General features: G+C 40.2%; 2 protein-coding genes across 3 annotated transcripts in view; both read left to right on the top strand.

The window, feature by feature from the left end:
* The first annotated feature begins 2,994 nt into the window (after nt 1–2,994).
* On the top strand, nt 2,995–8,151 carry rbm8a (RNA binding motif protein 8A). 2 transcript variants are annotated; one of them, XM_034112841.1, is made up of 6 exons: nt 2,995–3,149; nt 3,720–3,779; nt 4,213–4,290; nt 5,168–5,304; nt 7,302–7,438; nt 7,697–8,151. In XM_034112841.1, exons 1-6 carry the CDS (start codon nt 3,083–3,085, stop codon nt 7,743–7,745), a joined length of 528 nt encoding a protein of 175 aa, XP_033968732.1. In that variant the 5' UTR covers nt 2,995–3,082; the 3' UTR covers nt 7,746–8,151. The 2 variants fall into 2 exon arrangements, with proteins under 2 accessions (XP_033968732.1, XP_033968733.1); XM_034112842.1 differs by having other exon boundaries at nt 3,030–3,143.
* A 388-nt stretch (nt 8,152–8,539) lies between these two features.
* otud7b (OTU deubiquitinase 7B) overlaps nt 8,540–20,138 on the top strand; it is a 39,016-nt gene continuing 27,417 nt past the window's right edge. The window contains exon 1 of the mRNA XM_034112633.1: nt 8,540–8,709. The gene's annotated coding sequence lies outside the window, so the exon portion shown is untranslated. The remainder of the gene's footprint in view (nt 8,710–20,138) is intronic.

Raw genomic sequence — 20,138 nt, 5'->3', positions numbered from 1 at the left:
AAAGAGGAAAATAACTAGTTTTTGTAATTGTCTCTCTACAACACTTATGAGAGCTGGTTACTGGTTAAGTTGAAAATCAGGGTTCAACAGCTTTTAAAATATGATGTATTGTTATAAACTATATATAAAGTTATACAGTTTATAACGTTGTGAAATGTAGGCTTATACTTCAACCAGCTTAAAGGGCTCAGCATCAGCAATAGCAATGTGATATATGATATAGTACTGACAGGAATAATTCTTCCTGCACTTTTTATACTTTAACTACATTTTGAGCCCAGTATTTTAATTGTATGTTAGTATTTTAAATTGAGATATTCCAACAGAAGAAAGAAAAAGACAATAAACAAACTATGAAGGTGATGACAGTAAAACGCTAAAAAATAGATTTAATTTCTATTATGTTTTTCCTTCAAGTAATATTTTGTGTGTCAGTTGTTTTTCAATCATAGGTCGATACATTATACAGCATATAACTTCAGAGCCCTGAGATATTTTTAATCTGCCCTATTTTTTAAGTGATGGCAGGGTGGATTCATGCATTGTTTTCTGTTTAACACATGGGTCATTTGATGAGAGAGAGTTGCTCGGCTCTACTGACAGAGCTCTCAGCAGGCTGCGGAGCTCCTGATAAGATGTGTCCAATATGTCATCAAATAGATACATTTATCTTGCCTACATGTGCATTTAATGTGTTATCCTTGTGTATGTTCTGTGTGGAAACATATTGTCTCTTCATCATGATCACACAGAAAACGCTTTGCTAAAATCTGGTCTCGGTGTGATCGGCCCCCAACAGCTGTAGGCAAGGTTGGACAGTCTGCAATGTAACTATGGTAACATACTTATCCATTTGTTTATATTTCTCTTGATGCTGTACGTCCCTTGTTTGGGAACAAAAATGAGTCTAATAAAGAGATAACAAAGAAAATCTTCTATGCTTTGTGTGCCATCTCAGATTCTACCTTTCAAAGCATACTGTTGAAAATGTCGAGGCAGCAGCTTCACACCGCTGAACCAGTGTTTGACAGCAGCGTTAATGTAAAAACAACAAAATAAAAGGTGATGAAATAAAACTACCGTAGGTTAATCAAAATGTGCGTTCATTCACAGTAATAATGATTTAGAAAGACCAAAAACAGATATTCTGTCACAAAAATGATATAGCACATCTCCTACTGTTTGATTAATTGATGTCATAGGGTCATGATAATACAGGACTGATGTGGACATTCTCATGCTTAAAGGTTCAAAATACGATTAAAGTACAGATCAGCTATAATCTGACCTAAGCATGCATTACACTGACTCTAGGTCTGTAAATGTAAGGATTGTGTTACACATATGTGACACATGAATCAAATCAAATTACTTGAGATAATTGACAAATTGTATCATTTTCGGTTTTAACGTCTTTGTTTTGGTTCAGATTATGTTCAATTACCATGGTTATCTATATTAATTTATTTTCTATTGACTTTAAATGTGTCCTATTATGCAAAATGCACTTTTTGATGTCTTTTATACATAAATATGTGTCCCCGGTGTGCCAGGGAACTCACAAAGTGTCAGAAAATACAACCCTCTCTCTTTTCCTCCGTACCCACATCTCTAAAAACGGAGGTAGAAAGGAGCTGATCCAGATTTGCGTCCGATATGACGTAATATCGGAAATGTGGGCTGGCTTTACACCCACGGTCCTATCAGAAACATAAATGCTAGAAAGCTCCTAACTCTACTAGACCATTGTCTAACTCTGACCACTGACACACTTTTCCTCTATGAACACATGATTTTGCATTTATTGTGGTTTTGGATTGCAATCAGGTACAACCGAGAAGCCCACCGGTCAATGACTCTCCTGTTTACATTTTGAGAGAGGACCCTTCTTAAGGGCAACCTTGTTAGAAATGTTATTTTTAAATGAAAAGCAAGCCTTGCTACCCTGTGTTTGAACCACATATTGCTATTGTGATTTCAACTGCCTAAATCTTGTGATGTTTGTCAAAATCAACTTTAAGAAATCCTGTATTCTGAAACTGGTCTTCTCCACTCAGGCCCCACTCTAAACACCCGAGAGGCCTCTCAGGACATTCACCAAAAACACTCTCCAAACCTCAGCTTTTCCTTAAAGTCCGTAGAACATGATATGACACATATTTTGGAATCAACCCACAGGTATTCTTGGAGATTAAATTACATTTTATATCAGTTTACACAGCAACTTTCCAGGACATATTCACTTTGCATTTTAAGATAAAACACTTTTGTCAGTCTCCCCTGTACCGATCCAACTTACCACTAGATGGAGATAAAATGTCAGTCCTTTTTTCCTCAACATGCAGCCTCAGAACATGGAACAGTTGTCTGTTTGGGTGCAAGAGCCCTCTGGCAATGTTACATATTTTAACAACATGTAGGCCTACAACTTTAAATATTGAACCACAAGGGGTGGTAGATGTATTAAGATCTCTAACTTAAGTTAAAGTGACTGTACCTCACTGTAAAAGTCCTTGATTCAAAATGTAAGTCAAGCCAATGTAAAGTATGAATGTTTAATCATAATTAAAATAAAAAAACTACTACTAGTAGTAGTACCCACTACTATGAATTAAATAATGTGATTATGAACAATGTATAAGCAGGATTGTACTGTTGTTGTTGGCTGTGGTGGAGCTGTTGATAAATTAGTATATAACTTTATTATGGATCCATCTGTCTATTTTATACATAAATTCAACTTAAATGCAACATAGGCTCCTCCTTAAAAATGTAGTAGGCCTATAGTAGAAGGAGTTCGTCATTTGGTTAGCTAATGCTTTTTTGTTTGAAACTTGAATGTGTAGTAAAGTTGTAACTTATTGTTCACGCCAATTGGTACAGGTATTTAGATTTGACATTGTTGTTGGATTATAAGCAGTAAAACTGAAATAAATATGAATGTACACGACTTTAATGTATTTACTTGGTTACTTACTTTACGTAACCTGGCAACATCGTAGGGCAACACCCGCCGACCTGTTTCCTCTTTTTACGTTATGCGTTACGTACCGTACGTACACAGACCAGACAGACAGACATCATGGCGGACGTGTTGGATCTTCATGAAGCGGGAGGCGAGGACTTTCCTATGGATGAGGATGGTGATGGTAATTTTAATACCTAACTCCACTTAGATCCGATGCTCCATAAGGCCAGCGTTCAAACAATGCGTAAATATTGAGGTTTACTTTAAAACGGAAGTAGCTGTAAATGCTACGAAGTACAAACGCTGACTGCGTGGTGGAAGGCCAAAGAAATGCTAACAAGCTAATATGAAGCTAACAACGCACTGGTGGTTCATTCAAACATTGTTTGTGAGATAGCTAGGTAATAATTGTTGAAAAGGTCCCTTTCACAAACCACGTTTCTTCAAAAGTAGGTTAAAAATCATTTTGTATATCCCTAAAGCTATCATTTGATCACACTTAGCATGTTATTAGCCGACGATAGCACGCTGTTTTTGTTTTTTTTAAACTTTAGCTAAAGGCTAATGGTAGGATACTCTAATAAAATGGGACAGGACTTACACTCGTACCTATTTCAGCGTCCTTATCATTTGTTTTGTTTTGCTTTCATGTAATCATCATGTTAACTATTCAAATGATATCAGCTGAGTTTGCATTTTATAACAGTAACTCAACTCAACTTAACTTTACATTTTCTTTCTTCTTTCTCAGAGAGCATCCACAAATTAAAGGAGAAGGCCAAGAAGAGGAAAGGACGAGGCTTCGGCTCAGGTGAGTTACCATTGTTTGGGTGATATTGCTTTATGTTTTTTTCGAAGTTATCCCTATATTTCCTTTGTTGTTGATATAACTAACATTATAAGATAGTATAATGGGCTCTCCGCTTATTTAAACTTATAAAAGAACAGAGGACCATGGACGTTTCGAATGCAGTTTAATGCTAGAATAGTGTCTTTCCTGCTAAAGTAAAGGCCTAGGTTTGAATTGGTTTAATATCACCAGACTTTTAGTTATAAGTTGTAATGTTATCATATTGACTTGGAGAAACAAACATTGAACATTTGACCTTTGGAAAAGACATGGTTTAGAACATAACCCCATCTTGGGCAGAGAAAGATAGATTTTCTCCTGTAATCTCATTTTTCAGCATGCCGTTTGCTAGATTTGGTCAGTGCTTGATATTTTTCTGTGTTGCTGTTTCCAGAGGAAGGAGCCAGGTCCAGAATCAAAGAAGACTACGATACTGTGGAGCAGGACGGTGACGAGCCAGGCCCTCAGAGATGTAAGTACTGCTGTTTTTCTCCAAGATGTAAATTAAATGTTTACACAATTAGAACCAAGTAAAAAATACACGTCACCCTTAAATGCCACCGTGATTTATCAAGTGCTTTGTTTAAAACATACACAATTTATTACATTTCACTAAACAAATGTTTAAAATCTGTATCGTAACCAATTTGTGGCTTCTTTAAAATCATATTTGGATTACATTTTAAAGGTGGGGTAGGTAAGTTTGAGAAACCGGCTCGAGATACACTTTTTTTATATTCCATTGAATGCTCTTAACATCCCGATAGCAATGAATATCTTAAGTGCTTTGACTAAAATGTCATCTGTGGAAGCCGTAGTACTGTAAAAAGCACGACCAATCATTTTAGCTGGCCCGGCTAAAATAACTGGATGGCCTACCTGCCTGTCAGCCTTCCATCTGTGCACAAACTTATCTCGTGTCCTCATTGGTCATGTGTGTGTTGGAGGAGGGGCTCTATAAGGAAGTGGCAGATTTTTTCCGGCTGTGTATTTTCAAATTCTAGCGCACTCCAGCTGGTTTCTCCAAAATTACCTACCCCACCTTTAAAATGCTTTAATTTGCACATTCAAAACCATCTAGATTTAAATAACACAATTTGTCCGATGTACAATAAAGTAAAACATTTTGTTCTGTGTCACATGTTGGGACTGTTCCTTGAGCTATCAGTATATTATGTGTGTTGCTCTTTATTTTCAGAAATGCTTATGTTTTTGAATTGTGCAAAAACAAGCAATGACAAACATTCTATAGTGAACGCGCCTATAGAATATAGATAGAAAGCAGCAGGATCAACACGTTAAAAAAAAAACAGACCCTTATGCCTATTCTTGTTTTTGTCTTGTTGCAGCTGTGGAAGGCTGGATCCTGTTTGTAACAGGTGTACATGAAGAGGCCACAGAGGAAGACATCCATGACAAGTTTTCAGAGTTTGGAGAAATCAAAAACCTGCATTTAAACCTCGACCGCAGAACAGGCTACCTCAAGGTGAGACGGATAACCATTCATGTTTCTGTGACACAGCCTCTGGGCCACTTTCTTGAACCGATTTTAGTTTTACATTATAAACCGTTATGGGGAGTACAACCTTTATTTAAACAATCCAATAGAAGTTCAACTTTGATGTTAACCTACTGAGAAAATAAAAAGTCAGTGAAAGCATTTAATTGGAAGAAATTGGTTTTTCGAGTAGATACTTTTGGAATTAAAAATTATATTATAGTTCAGTGGTTCCATAGAAAATGAGACCCACCAATACTCTACACACACCCTTTGTTGGCTTCATTTAAAATAGGCGTTGTACTGACTTGTTATGAAAACAGCCCATCTGATAGATAATATAATTTAAGATGGCCTAATTATATTTAGTTTACTTGTTTGCTACACACCCTCTTCCTGTGAGGATATTGAGCTAATAAATGACCGATTAAATTATCCTCCAATGAGAGGGAAAAAAATACTTGAATTTTCAATCTAACTTCAAAATGAGAGAAACAATTATTCTTAGTTTTCTTAACTATTTCAATATTGCCCTGCAACTGTTTGGCAGCACGACTGTGTTATTTGATCATTTATGGTGACACAGCTTTGGCTAGAACAAAATCCAACTTTAAAAATGAAATTACACTATAAAAGCAACAAACCCTGTGTCAACGTAGCCAGGAAAACAACTGTCCCAGTCACCCTAAATCACACTAATTCTTGCCTAAATTAAGAATGATTTCCAAATGAAGAGATCGCATTACACATTTCATCCTTCCTGACTGGCTACAAAACCTAACCACTTCTATGTAGGGATGCTCCGATCGTTATCGGCCGATATTCACTCTGCCGATCGATCGGTGCTCTCTATAAAGGCCGATCGGGAGAGCCGATCACATGACACTTTTCTCTGTGCGCGGCAAAACAAGCTCGCCAAAATGGCTTCACCAGTCCGGCAGTATTTTAAGGTGTCCGAAAAAGACAGTAAAATAGCGGTATGCAACGTGTGTGAAGCAGAAATTCTGCAGCTCCGCCCGCTGTGATGGACCGGTGAGCGGAGCAAAACACACTAAGAGTTAGACCTAACACACTAAGCTATTATATCTACCTCTGGAACAAGCTAAACTAGTTATAAATATATTTATTCTTCACTGTCGGGTCACTCATTACTGGATCAGTGAGACTGATACTGACGGGCTGTCAGGGGGGGGAGAGAGGAAAAGAGAGCGCTTCAGCTCATTTCTCCCGTGTTATTATCCAAAGTTAATGTGAACTTGAATAATGTACTTCATTTGAATGTAATAATTATGTTGGTTGTTGTTTGTGGAAGCGCCAGTGAATGAGCCCCATTAACTTAGTTTTAAACATCACTTTAAATGGAACATCCCCATAGCCCCCACCCACCCACTCGATCGGTATCGGCCGATACTGATTCCGCCCCCAAAATTGGCAATCGGAGCATCCCTACTTCTATGTTAAGCAGATTTGCTTTACAAGTAAACCATGTTGTCACAGCTACTTGCTATTGACGAATTGTTAACATAACATATTTATGTTTTTAATTACGTCATAAACAAACGTTCGCAGAATGGATCTGTATTTCTCTAATGGTTTTCTCAAAAAGACACATTGACCTGTAATCCACAAGGTGGCAGCATTGTTTCAGATATGAAGGGAGAACAAATTGACTTTGCCCTGAAACTATTTCTCCACTGTCATTTCATTACAAGCAGTTTCAAGCCTTACATGATTTAGCGTCAAACTTGAATGTTTTTTGGGTTCTTTTTCAATGCTTCAGTCATCTAATGTGTGTAATGTTGGCTTAGCTTTTATGCTAATCTAAACATGTTACTCCAGTGATCCCACACTGGTTTCCTATTAGAATATAACATTAAATGGTCAGTAAACCTGTTTTGTGAATTTTAATGAAGTGTTGCCTAATTCCCCAAAAGTGATCTCATACATTGTCATTAACTCGCATGCTCTCCTGATGACTGTTTTAGGGATATGCTCTGGTGGAGTATGAGACATACAAAGAGGCCCAGGCAGCCATGGAAGGGCTCAACGCTCAGGACATGATGGGCCAGCCTATCAGTGTTGACTGGGGATTTGTCAGAGGGCCCCCCAAGAACAAGAGGAGGTGAGGGTGCTGTGTTTATTTATTGTGTGTTTCGGCGTGGTGACAGTAACTTCCAGGACCCTAAAGAGTGTTGTCAACATTTATGTTTCTCTTTGTCATTGCATTTTTGAAAGATTTCTGCGCTATATGGTCATTTTGGTGCTATTTCATGATCAAGCCTTTTTAATTTCTCATATATTGCCTAGCCCTCAGTACGTCTGGAGAACCCTGTACTTAATATAATTTCCCAGTCATTGAACTGTTCCTTTTCCCCCCCAGGACTGGTGGACGGAGACGCAGCAGAAGTCCGGACAGGAGGCGTCGTTGAGTTTGGCGGTTGTCATTGGCGTGTCTGTCACTTTGACAGGCAGTTTCTAATCCTCATCTTCTCATAAGAAGCTGTTTTTTCGTACGATATTTTTTAGTAACAGTTGTATGGAATCTAGTTGTACACATTTAAAATACTGGGTTTACAAAATTCTCGGAAGAGGTGAATAACAAAATAATAAATTGGCCTAAAAGCAGCATTTTCATTTTTTTTGTAAATTGCTTATGCTGCTTTACAAGGCAACTAAAGGGTATCCATTCAGCTAATTTTACTTTCAACACCAACTTACATGTACTGCATTATTATGGTTCCTTCAAAATGTTATATACGTTTTCTCAATGGTGCGTGCATAATGTTGTATTTTGTTTTTTATATAACTGGGGAGCATTAAAACATTTTAAAAGAAGTGTGTCCGGTTGTGTTTTATTTAGCCCCGCAAATGACGTCGATTTTACATCATCCTCGGTGACCTCACCCGGGCAGTGGTGCCGCCCCTGTTGTTTTGTCAACCCCAAAGCACCTGTCACTCTGGGCTATCAATGCCACACTCATAGGCTACTTGGACAAAACCCCTTGCCCTTTATTTCTCTGCAGCCAATTGGCAAGCGCATGTTTTGTACTCTGTCGTTCTCATTTGGTGTTTACTCTATCGGGGAACATCAGTCAAAGACTCCGAGAATGACCATTGGTTCTTATAAATGTCAATGAAATTGACTCTACGTTCTGATTGGCTGGATCTTTGTGGGGGCGGGTACTATTCTTCGATTGACGTTGTTGTTGTAAGTGGTAGAGAAATTACTTTGTCGGCGGTGGTCCGGTTTGGGATTTAACACGTAGTTCCACCTATGAAGATGATAAAAAGTTAGGAATTTTTCGTATTGGAAACGTGTATGGTATTCGCATGTGGGTACTTGCTGGAAAACTAAATGGGACGATGAGAAAAACATCTGCGAGGCCGTTGAAGGTAAGCAGTAAAGGGATACTCCAGCACTAGCGTCAACGTTAGCTAACGCTAGCTGCTGATTAGCCAGGCTTGAAGTAGCCACTTGCTAGCCAAACGTTACGGTTCAGTCTACTTACCGATACACAATAAACATGTATTTGCAATAAGAATGAATGCATTCGTGAAGGGGAGATGAAATGGACAATTAGGTGACAATAAAGTTATTTGGCTGAGTGTAAACGGTGCAGGAACCCCATGCGTTTGAACGCCTCAAATGCGTTTATGTAAGCATGTGTATTGTTCGTTGATATTTTGTTTCGAAGAGTAGTCGTAGCCATGGAAGCTGGTTTAGAGTCAACAGTTAGGACAAGCCATCATCTGGACTGGAGCATGGATATGCATCTGTTTACTAAGCAGGTTGACGAACAGAATTGGTTGCGAACATTACATTAGCTTTACGAGCTGTCAACTAAAGCTGTGCAGGTTAAACACAGCCATTCAAGTTGTGCTGAATCTCATATTAGTTATATATTTATGCCTTTATCTGTTGTGTTTTTTGGCTAAAAAATGAACTTAAATTGTGCAAGTTAGCTTTCAAATAGCTTGCAGTCACGATTTAGATTATCTAAGCCCGGTTCTTATTTAAGGTACCTTTGTGATGTAACATTCTCTTAAAGCACAAGTTTAGAAAAAATTGTTGGAGTAAACTGTTTACATTGATCATTTCCTAACCTCTGACCAAAATAACCGGGTTCACTAAGCTAAAGTGGCTAACGTGATCGAGTGAGTAGCAAGGCATTTTTTCCTAAACCTTGCTGCCAGATATGTGTGACTATACTGCCTGAGCTGGCTGGTCATTCAGTTCATTTGTTTCCGTGCTGGTTTTGAAACTAGGACTTGTGTTATTTGCCGTTATTTCCTACAACACCACGACGAGAGAGTGTTGCGTTACACTTTGCCTTGAATTATTCAGGTCTTGTATTGGACGGTTCTTTTGTTTGCTGGGACACCAGGACAGACCGTCAACACAAAAAGTAGGACACAAGTTCTGCACTGCACTTGGCCCATAGGGAGACTATTTATGTTGTTAAAAAGCCATATCCTGTTGGACATACAGGCAGCAGTAAGTAGGAACTTCCACCTACAGGGTTAGTGGGATTTAAAGAAGCTAGGTATTGTGCTGAGGAAAATAAAATGCATCCAGCCCTACCAGCTGTACTCTGGTAGCTAATACTAATGGCTGTCTGACAGTTATAAAGAAGACTGTTGATCAGTAGGAGTAGTAGTGTTACAAGTTAGAATACATCGCTAAATGCTAGTTTTACACGTTTAATGAATAGGATATTTGCCACAAAGTGAGCCACAATAAGATTCCCATTAGATTTAATTCAGGGGCCTGCGATCAATATGAGAAGATATAAAATGCCTATTATGACATTATCACTTACATTTATTCAACTTACAAAAAGCAACTTAAATAGGATTGGAGTCCTTTTATTACCAGGCCTTCAACATTGCTCATGTTTAGGCACTGTTTGAATGTTTAGGAAGGAGGACATGGACGCAAATGTTAACACAGGGAATGTCATAATGAAGGCGGATCTTAAAGAGGATATATAGATTATTTTACTTTGCATCGATGATATTAGATTGCTGATCATTAAATCAATAAATGGATCCATATTAATGTATTGTTGTTACACCCCAGTTAATATGGCTGGTAGGTTTGCCTGATCTAACATCCATGCGTTTATCTTTTCTTATTATATCCTTACATATCGCTAGAAGATTACAAATATTTTCTTATTCTGATGCACTGCCTATTTCAAGGTGTGTGAGGTGGTGGCACTGTCAGGATGCATTGTACAAGTACTCAACACTTCAAGGAACATATTGATGCTAGCAGTGCAGAGAGCACCTCGGGCAAGTATTTTAAGTAGTCGGCTGTAGCATCCTTCCCTATGCAATTCAGACTCCAAAAGGGTTTTTGCAGTCAACACAGCAAAGACACAGTTTATCTGCTTTGTAAACGATAAGAGCTTGTTTATGAATGCTTGAATGGCTCTATCTGCAAATTCGCAAGCAGCTGTCTGTGGCGCAGAATACATTTTGTCAGCCTTTGTTGGTCTTTGATTTTCTTAGAACCATTTTAATTTCGATGATCCAAATGGAAATGTGCGGCTTTCAATTTGCAGCTTATCCTGCAGAGATCTCCAACAGTATTCAAATGGGCTGCCGTAAGCACTTCACAGTAGCATCTGTTTGAAATGGTGCAGATGAGAGGGGATGAGAATGGTGAAATGTTTTCACTTTTATCTTTAATTATCAGTATGCACTTGTAATTCCTGTTGAGAAGGATTTGTTAAAGAACTGTCATTCTGTCATCCATATGCTAGACCTGGTGGCAATAAGATGATTGGCACACTGTTTTTGATGTGACGCATAGCAAAGCCATATCATTACTACACAATGGACGGCAGAGCAGCAAGGAGTCTCTGTTTTTAGTTTCACTAAGCAAACAGTTAGTTTAACTCGGGCATCATGTTTTGTCTGGAGTATTTCTCAAAGGTTTTGTGTTACTTTATAAAGTATCTCTCAAATCCCTAATATATTTAACATGGATCTTGCTAACAGTTTATGTGCAGGACGGCTGTGGCTGTTTTGACTGCTTTGGTGTATATAATGTTTCACAGGGTGACCATGCTGCTTCAGCAATGCAGAGAGGGCATGACAATGTAAACTTGTCTCTTGCCGGGCTCCCCCAAACAGCTGGTGTGTGTGTGTGTGTGTGTGTGTGTGTGTGTGTGTGTGTGTGTGTGTGTGTGTGTGTGTGTGTGTGTGTGTGTGTGTGTGTGTGTGTGTGTGTGTGTGTGTGTGTGTGTGTGTGTGTGTGTGTGTGTGTGTGTGTGTGTGTGTGTGTGTGTGTGTGTGTGTGTGTGTGTGTGTGTGTGTGTGTGTGTGTGTGTGTGTGTGTGTGTGTGTGTGTGTGTGTGTGTGTGTGTGGTGTGTGTGTGTGTGTGGTGTGTGTGTGTGTGTGTGTGTGTGTGTGTGTGTGTGTGTGTGTGTGTGTGTGTGTGTGTGTGTGTGTGTGTGTGTGTGTGTGTGTGTGTGTGTGTGTGTGTGTGTGTGTGTGTGTGTGTGTGTGTGTGTGTGTGTGTGTGTGTGTGTGTGTGTGTGTCAGCCCATTTGGCCGGGCCCATTTGGCCATGGAGGTATTCCCAAAGGATTTCTCAAACGCGGTCAGATTAATAAGTGAGTAGATGAGTGCTTCTTCAGGGTAGTAGGACAAACACATGACTTTTGTGTCAAGTGTTCATGTTTCACTCAATTTTGCAGCTTAATACACGTTCAGACTAGAACAGGCAATAAAGCAGATTAGCCCCTGCTTTTTTGAGGATGCTTTGCAGCTTTTATTGTAATATAATTAATCATATTTCTATTTACATAGCACTTATTGAAGAAAAGTTACAAAGTGTTTTACATAGTAATCAAAGATCACATAAAGGAACCAGACGCACCATAGGACAAAACGCATAACTTGAAGCAGAATAAAAACAGCATTAAATAAACACAGGGATGGCAGTGTGATTAAAGCATGTTTTAGGCTTGGATTTAAAAGAAGGCACTTTATCAAGATGAGGAAATGACATATTATGAAACTCACATCCATACAGTACCCATGCACCTTATCTTAATCGGCGCCGTTCAGAAAGACAGTAGCGGATGTGATACCAAAGAGAAAACTACCTTCGTCCCCACAGTGCCACAGTGAGACGGGGATCAATAGGTGGCTTGTCTCCGAGAGGTCTCTCTGTCCACTCCAGACTGCAACTCATAAAACTCCTTTGAGCCCCACCCTCCCCAGCATGCCCGTTGGCCTGCCAGTCTTGTGACACAGCAGCAAGCCACTGCCCAGGGCTGTTTGTGTCAATGTGGAGAGACCTCGAACTGAGGCATGTACCTGGCGTGCCAGCAGCTGCTTGACTTTGAACAACATGTTGTGGATACTCAGCCTGCACTGACTGCTTTGGGATTAAGTTGAGATCATTCACACAGTTATTATTACATTAGAAGTGACTGTAAAGTAGGGTGGAACGTTTATATGAGGAAAGCTATAGCCTTCTGAGCAGCCATAATCCCATGCAGCATGAGACGCCACTCCCACAAGAGAAGCTTTGGTAATGAGAGCTAGCTGTATCACTTACTTTATGCTCTCACAGTATATACAGCTGTTACAGTACATGATTCAAATGAGGCTTGAATTTTAAAGTGAATAAATTATAATAGCAAAAATGGCTGCAAAGGTGGATAATTTAACGTTGCATGCCCCAAACAGCATTGTCTGTTGTGTCCGTCATACACCTGATGACTGCTGTTGCCATTCCCCTGCCATTTGTCAGCTTTGCTCTATATTGTCACGTTCATGTAGATATGTTCCCGTGTTCTTAAAAAATGTAGTTGTTTTCGAACAATGCTTGGCAGTAAAGGTGGTAGTTTGCCTTCAAATAATATCCAGATATTAAATAGTAGTTCTGTGATAATGATATTTTTGGCATAAAAACAGCTGTCTTTACGTAAAGCCTATGTTTATATTTGTAAAATATTGTGAGTAGCTATTTATGATGATCATTTTCTTCTTGTTACATTGAAACATGGTTTGCAGTGGTTCACATGATATCATTTGGAAGCTATGTTGCTTTAGACAATTTTGCTAATTTACAATCATATCACTCGTATGATGGTGATAAGACACATTTTTATCACATGACGATCAAGCCCGATATTATCTTGAATGATAACATATGGCACGCCGCTAAACCTGCAGATGATTTGGCCTCTTGGGAAATATTACGTTGAAAATACAACAATGTGCTGCTTGCAGAACCTCTGTTATTGCTGACAAACAAGCTCATTGAATCCTACCTAATAGGACCGATATTTGTAATAAACACATACAGAGACTTAAGAAAGCTCATAACTTTGGTTTCATTAGATAGGAAACTAAACAAACCAACTCATAGCTGATGGATTTGATGACGTATTGGCTTGTCTTGGCACCTGTCAGACTGTCTGTAGCCAAAGTGTGCCAACATTGTTCAAGATTGTTATTGTCACTCCGGTTACACAAGTACAATCATGTGAAATACTTATACTGGGAGGCTCCATTAAAGAAAAAGAGTAAATTATATTTGTAAGAAGACACATACAAGCAAAGAATGAGGGAAAAAACAAAAACACATTTGAGAAAAACATTTAATAGTGAATACAAATTGATTCAAGGAGATGCATATTGCACCGTTAAGGGAGCAATGTTTGATTCACAGCAGTGTAGCAGGTGAATAATTAGAATTTCGCCACTTTATCAGCCAGTGGATGAAATTGTATTTTCCTGTGCGACTAGAAGACATCAGTCTCTCACTGCCCTGTAATCCCACACACAGCCCTAATGAGGAGCCTGTCACCCATAATGACATCACACAGGGAGTGACGTGGAGCTGCCCGCTGCGTTCAGGGCCCCGCAGCACGTGGGGATTCACATGAGCATTAGTGCGGCGCGCCTGCAGAGGCTGGTGCCGGTTTAGCCACTGGCTTTACAGCTTGGTTGGCTTCACATTCAGGGTGACTTAGCAGCAAGAGATCTTGAATCTGAATCAGTCTTAAGAAGCAAGTCTTTGCTCCATTTTGTGTCTAATATTAAAGCCTTCTCCAAGCTACTGTCTCGCTTACAGCCCTCTTATTTTGTCTTGCATGAGTGGAACAAATTAAGTCCTGAAACATCAAAGCCTTAGGTCCAAGTTTTAGTGTCTAATAAATGTCTCGTATTCCTCAAGGGTTCGAATGCAAATTAAAGCAGTCGTCATCTTTCTTGTCTTCAAAATGGGAATTATGTAATAATAAGCTCATTGTTTGTACACTAAGCAAAATGAATATTTTGGCATCATTGACAACCGAGCCGAGACTTTATTTGTTTCCACTGTATGGATCATTTATGCAAAAGCCAGAGAAACCTGATTGTGGTAGTTTTTCTGCTTTGGATCTTATACGTCCTTTCTTTTTAACACTGGTGTGTTTTGAATGTAAATGGCACTAATACATGTTTGATTCGGTTAAGGATAGGATGCTGTAGCTTGTTGTTTGTTTTAATGTACCTTTGATCAGAAAGTCTAGATTTAAACATGAAAAAGCTGACCAAAACTAAACTGAAATCTTTTGGTTTCAGAACAGTTAACTGCCCTTCATACCCCTTTCACACCAAGGCTTTTCCCCTTCTAGCTCCGTGCTAGAGCTTTTCTGGTTCAGAACCGGTTCTTCGGTTTAGCGCCGGCTCTTTTCACACCGCTCAGAGCCCGACTGGTGCTGCCGCTGCTGCATCATGACGTCACAGTTTACGTCGCTGAGTTTCTCCCCAACGGAGCTCACCTCACAACAACAATGGGCCGGGGACTGCGTCGGGTCGATGATCGTGTTGCTTTTAATCATACGAAGCCAGATTAAATTAAATAACGACTTCTCCAACCTTATACTTTTCTCCAGAGTGCCGTGGTTCATTGTTTATTAATGTGTTTCAGCGGCATTTACCGACCGCTGCAGTGCTGGCTGCTCTTCCAAGGGAGTGTATTCTCCCGTTAGCTCCGGGTTAGCTCACACGGCTCTAAAGTATTCACTGTCTGACTGTCACACAAGCAGCTGATACATATCCCCAGTTCCCCTTAAGTGAATGTGTGTCAGTCTGAATTGACGCTGTTTGGCATCACAACGCTGTTATGAAAGTTTCTCTGGTATAACATGGGTGATGTTAGCATAGCAACCGAAGCTAAACTGACTACTTGCTAAGCCGTTTTCTACAGGCACTTTTTACCGGCGTATTTTTCATTATGATTCTACTTGTGATAGTCGGACATGACAACCTGTGCAGCCCATGTATTGATTCCATCCGATAGCTGCTATAATAACAAACAAAACGTCTGCCTGCTCTCCACAATGATCAATAACAGCGAACGGATGGTCAAAGTAAGGTACAAATAAACAGAATCACACGAAGCCTGGTTAGTGTTGCCTGACTTTATAAAGCGTGTTTTTTTTTTTTACAAGTGTGTGGTTGCGTTCTAGTCACTTTGCTCAGCACTACTGCTGGTTACAACTTTTATTTGCCGTACTCGCTTTAACTGTTATCTCAGGTTAATCTCGCCCCCCTCCGACGTAAGCGTGACGTATGCGGTTCTTGCTTCTAGACGGACAACTTTTTGGTGCTCGAAACGAACCGGATTCCGGAGCTGAGAGGCTGCTCCGCTGCGGTGTGAACAGGAAAACCCGGTGCTTTTCAAGCTCCAGCTCCGAACCGGCCCTGAAACACCGTTGGTGTGAATGGGGTATTAGTCACTCGTTCCTGCTTTACTGTGACATTATATTTTTTGACACGTATGCTAGGGCTGCACGATTTTGGGAAAAAATCTAATTGCGATTTTTCTGACAAATATTGCGATTGCGATTCGATTTGCGATATTTGTTTTTAAGCGACCCAACGGAAGTTTATTGTAAAATGCGGCCATATCTCCGGCTAGGAAGGTCGTATCAACGTGCTCCCGTCTCTAGCACCCCGCAGCCCGAGCTACGAGTGAAAGAACTAAACATGAAACTTCCGTTGGGTTGCTTTAAAGTCAAGCTTCAGTTTCAGATTCACCCTGTAATTAGGGATGCTCCGATCGCCAATTTTGGGGCCGATCGCCGATCGCCGGAATCAGTATCTGCCGATACCGATCGCCGATCCGATCGAGTGGGCGGGGCCTAAATGGAAGATTTAAACATCACTTTAAATCTAACCCTAACCCTTCCAAAAAAAAGATATGTTAAAAGAAATCGCAGGCTTTGAGATTTGATAATCGCATCATTTGAAATGATGCGATTTTGATTTAAAATCGATTAATCGTTCAGCCCTAACGTATGCCATAGCCATAATCCTTCAGTATTAGCACCATATACACATTTGATGTATTTTAAGTTACTATGCATAGTCATACTTCATATTTCTTAGTCACAGTGTCCCCACACTTTGTTAATAAATAGGCAGTACTCAAATGGATGCAGAGGCTTGTATTTCTTCACAAAAGCTAGAAATCAATAAAGAGGCCGGCGGGGCTGAAGGAGGACTTCTCACCCACAGAGTCTGGAGTTTAGGTTGGAATCTTTCTGTAACACTGAAAGCAACACATTATGTTCTCCATGATGTGTCTCTGTGCGGCTGTCCTTCAGAGGGAGAGCAACACGTTGCACTGGATGCTGTCTTCAGCAGTCACTCTTCATGACTTGTTTTGAGTTTCTTTTTTTGCCCACCTCTCAAACAGTAATGCATTGAAAGCAGATTAGCTTCCACTTCCCTCTCACACTTTGTGTATCAGATACCCTCATTACATTTTCTGCTGTTTCGGGTGTCAACTGCACAGACTGTGCACAATGTAACGCGGTCTGTGTGTGGAATGTGGGAATGCCACTTATGGTCCCCTATAGCCCTCTCCACAGCAGCCTGCTTCATGCAGCGGTTAATTAGCACTCCTTCGCTGGTGGTTACTGCGCCTGACTGCAGTGACACGCGGCGGGCACCAGCTAGGAACCTCTGAGCCCAGCTTTAATATCCCTCCTAATAAACGACCACAACAGAACATCAGAAAGGAAGAACATATGGCCTACAGCAAGATACAATTGTAATCATAGTTATTATGCAGAATTTTCTTATTAAGATATTTAATCTATATATGAACAATTACAAGGTAACATCCAGGTTGCCCTCAAATCTGTCCACTAATTATTTAGGAAGTTTGACAACAATCCTTTGATATAAAAACGTATTCCTAAAGACAGAATAGAAGACAGTTTAAGGCACTTTTGAATGTTTCATTTTAGAGGCTCTCAAAACCTGTGAAATATATTTGTGATATGTCATATTTGTTTAGCAAAAATGGTTATAATTTATCTGTAATGTAGAAGTAGAATTCTGGAGAATAGAACAAAGTTGTGCCCTAAAATTCAATTCTGGACAACACTGTGAGTGTATTTGTGCTCTGCTGTATTTTAGAGAACTTGGGAAACTAATTGAATTGTCTGCTACATGCAGTGCTACTCCATGACATCAGCTCTCAGACTCTTTGATAAACACTTGAGCTCAGAAGCTAATGCTGCCAATTTCAGCTGGCTGGACATGACTGTGGTCCAGTGAATATCAATCCAAATTAGGCTAAAGGGAAGCACTATAAAGCACTCTGATCAGTGTTTCCGCCAGACCAGGGCGTCTAACCCGAGAGCCGTCCCTTATAGATGATATCTCTTTACGTTAGTGATGGGAATTACGGCTCTTTTTAGTGAGCCGGATCATTTGGCTTGGCTCACTAAGAAGAAGAGCCGGCTCTTTTTACCACAGTTTACCACGGAACCTCAGTTTCGCCGCTGCGAGGCTCCGGCACTCGCAGTTCACGCGCGTGCTCCACCGCTCATCGCGTCCAAATCGAGCACGTTCCGTGTTGTCCTGTGCCAGGCAGGCACCGTGGGTCCAAGATACGAAAAGCTGAAAAGAGGCCGATGTCGGGGAAACGATCTTCAATACTCCAAAAAGAATCCCATCAGGCTCCTTTGCCCCTCCAACAGAGGGATGTCCTTGTCCTTTTTCCTTTTCGTCATTTCAAGCGATAACAACTTTTTTTTTTTTTTTTTTACGCCCTCGGCTCGAGTTCAGTGCGTTCCGAGCTGAATAAGGCAAGACGCCCCCCTGGCGGAAACACTGACTCTGAAGTCTTCCACTGACTAGGTTATGTCTAAAGCCATGTCTAACTTTCCAAACCCAATTTACGCCTTGTCACATAAACAATGGAACAACTGGAAGATGAGTTTACGTCATTGCAAACCTCACTTGAGCACATCCTGTTTGTGAATTGGTGCCCGCCCTAACTGTACTTTCTGTACTTTGTTCAGAACAGTGAGGCCTCATGGATACAATTACCTGTTTGTCAATCACTTGGGTGTCACGCTTTAAGAGAACACACAACGTCACCAGTATATGATTGTCGTTAATTAAGGCATTAGGCGTTCACCGGGGGCGTTTTGTTCCTGTACATGTTTAAATGTTAGTTGTTGGCTGACTTTGAACTTTGCACAGTGCAGTCTTTCTATGTTTAAACTGTGATTATGAGCACATTATTTTTAGAACATCTCAAACAGGAGGTTGCTCTAATTCTGGCAACTAAGAGATTAGGTGGTGATTCTCTGTATACATTGCTACTGTGGTTATGCTTACACAGTTGTTCTTTCTCGGGTTCTTATATACTCAGAGACAGCAGTCTTGTATCTAAGGGGCATAAACAATAGTAATAATGGAGCCAAACCACCGTCAATGTGTTATTTCTCTTATATATATTTTATGATGTTTTGCTTATTTTAATCAGATTATCTTTATTCAGTTTCAGTCATTAGGTTCAAAGCTGCTGCAAAATGAGTTCAAGGCATATTTTGTCTTCATACACTCAAACAATAAAACCAAGGTCAAGTACGTTATCTGTAAGCAGATCTTGTTTTCCCCACCTTGTTTTGCCTTGAGCTCTCATGGAGAGAAAGGCAGGCTGTTGAGTTCACATGGATCAAGTTTGGATGTTTCTGAGCCAGCAAGCAAGACAGGGAGGCCGCGAGAGGGATGTTAGACTTGGCACATTTTTGTGTGATGACTGGACAGCTTTCGGACTGGACCAGCTCGAGTGGCACGGCCCCCGAGAGGGGCAGGCATGGAGTGGAATCTCTGACATCAGCTGTGTGTGCATTCAGACGGGTGTTGTCTTACACATTACACACAGACGCCCACAGCTGGTGGTCAAGCCTTCATCACGGCTGGAATGTGCGTGCTATTCATTATCGTAATAATAATATAGCTGCTTTAAGGTATTTTCTGAAACATGTTTTGGTTTCCTTGTAAGGAGCCCTCTTGTTTTGCTATTTCTTATAGGCTTGACATTTCTTACAGTGTAGTCTGAGTGTTGAAAAGATAATTAATGTCCTTATTTGGGAAGAAGATAACCATTCAGTGCTGCAGCTGCATCAGGGCTCATTGCGCCACTAAATACAAAAGATTCCTTGGATACAACTGAAGAAGCATTTTCTTAAGCTAATGGACTCGAAACGGCCAACTAGCTCCAATAATTCACACGTCAACCGAAGCTCTGTGGATGTTTTGTTTTGCTGCAGTTCAGTGGGTTGTATTGATTTCTCTCCAATGACCGGCTTACTAGTATATTTCCTTTTTGTCCAGGGAAATGCTCACACTCCAATTGACTGTATTGATTTAGAGATGTAAACCAATAGCAATTGAAAACGACAGCCCCCTCCCTCAATGCTGGTCAAGCACATCTGCTCAGTGGGAGAATTAGTGAGGCAGCAGTTTGCAAAAAGAACAGGAAGTAATATCTAGCAGTGCC

The sequence above is a fragment of the Trematomus bernacchii genome, unplaced genomic scaffold, assembly GCF_902827165.1.
Source record: "Trematomus bernacchii unplaced genomic scaffold, fTreBer1.1, whole genome shotgun sequence".
NCBI classification, from domain to species: Eukaryota; Metazoa; Chordata; class Actinopteri; order Perciformes; family Nototheniidae; genus Trematomus; species Trematomus bernacchii.
The sequence above is the reverse complement of the archived record's forward strand: the minus strand, read 5'-3'. Positions and strand labels throughout refer to the sequence as shown.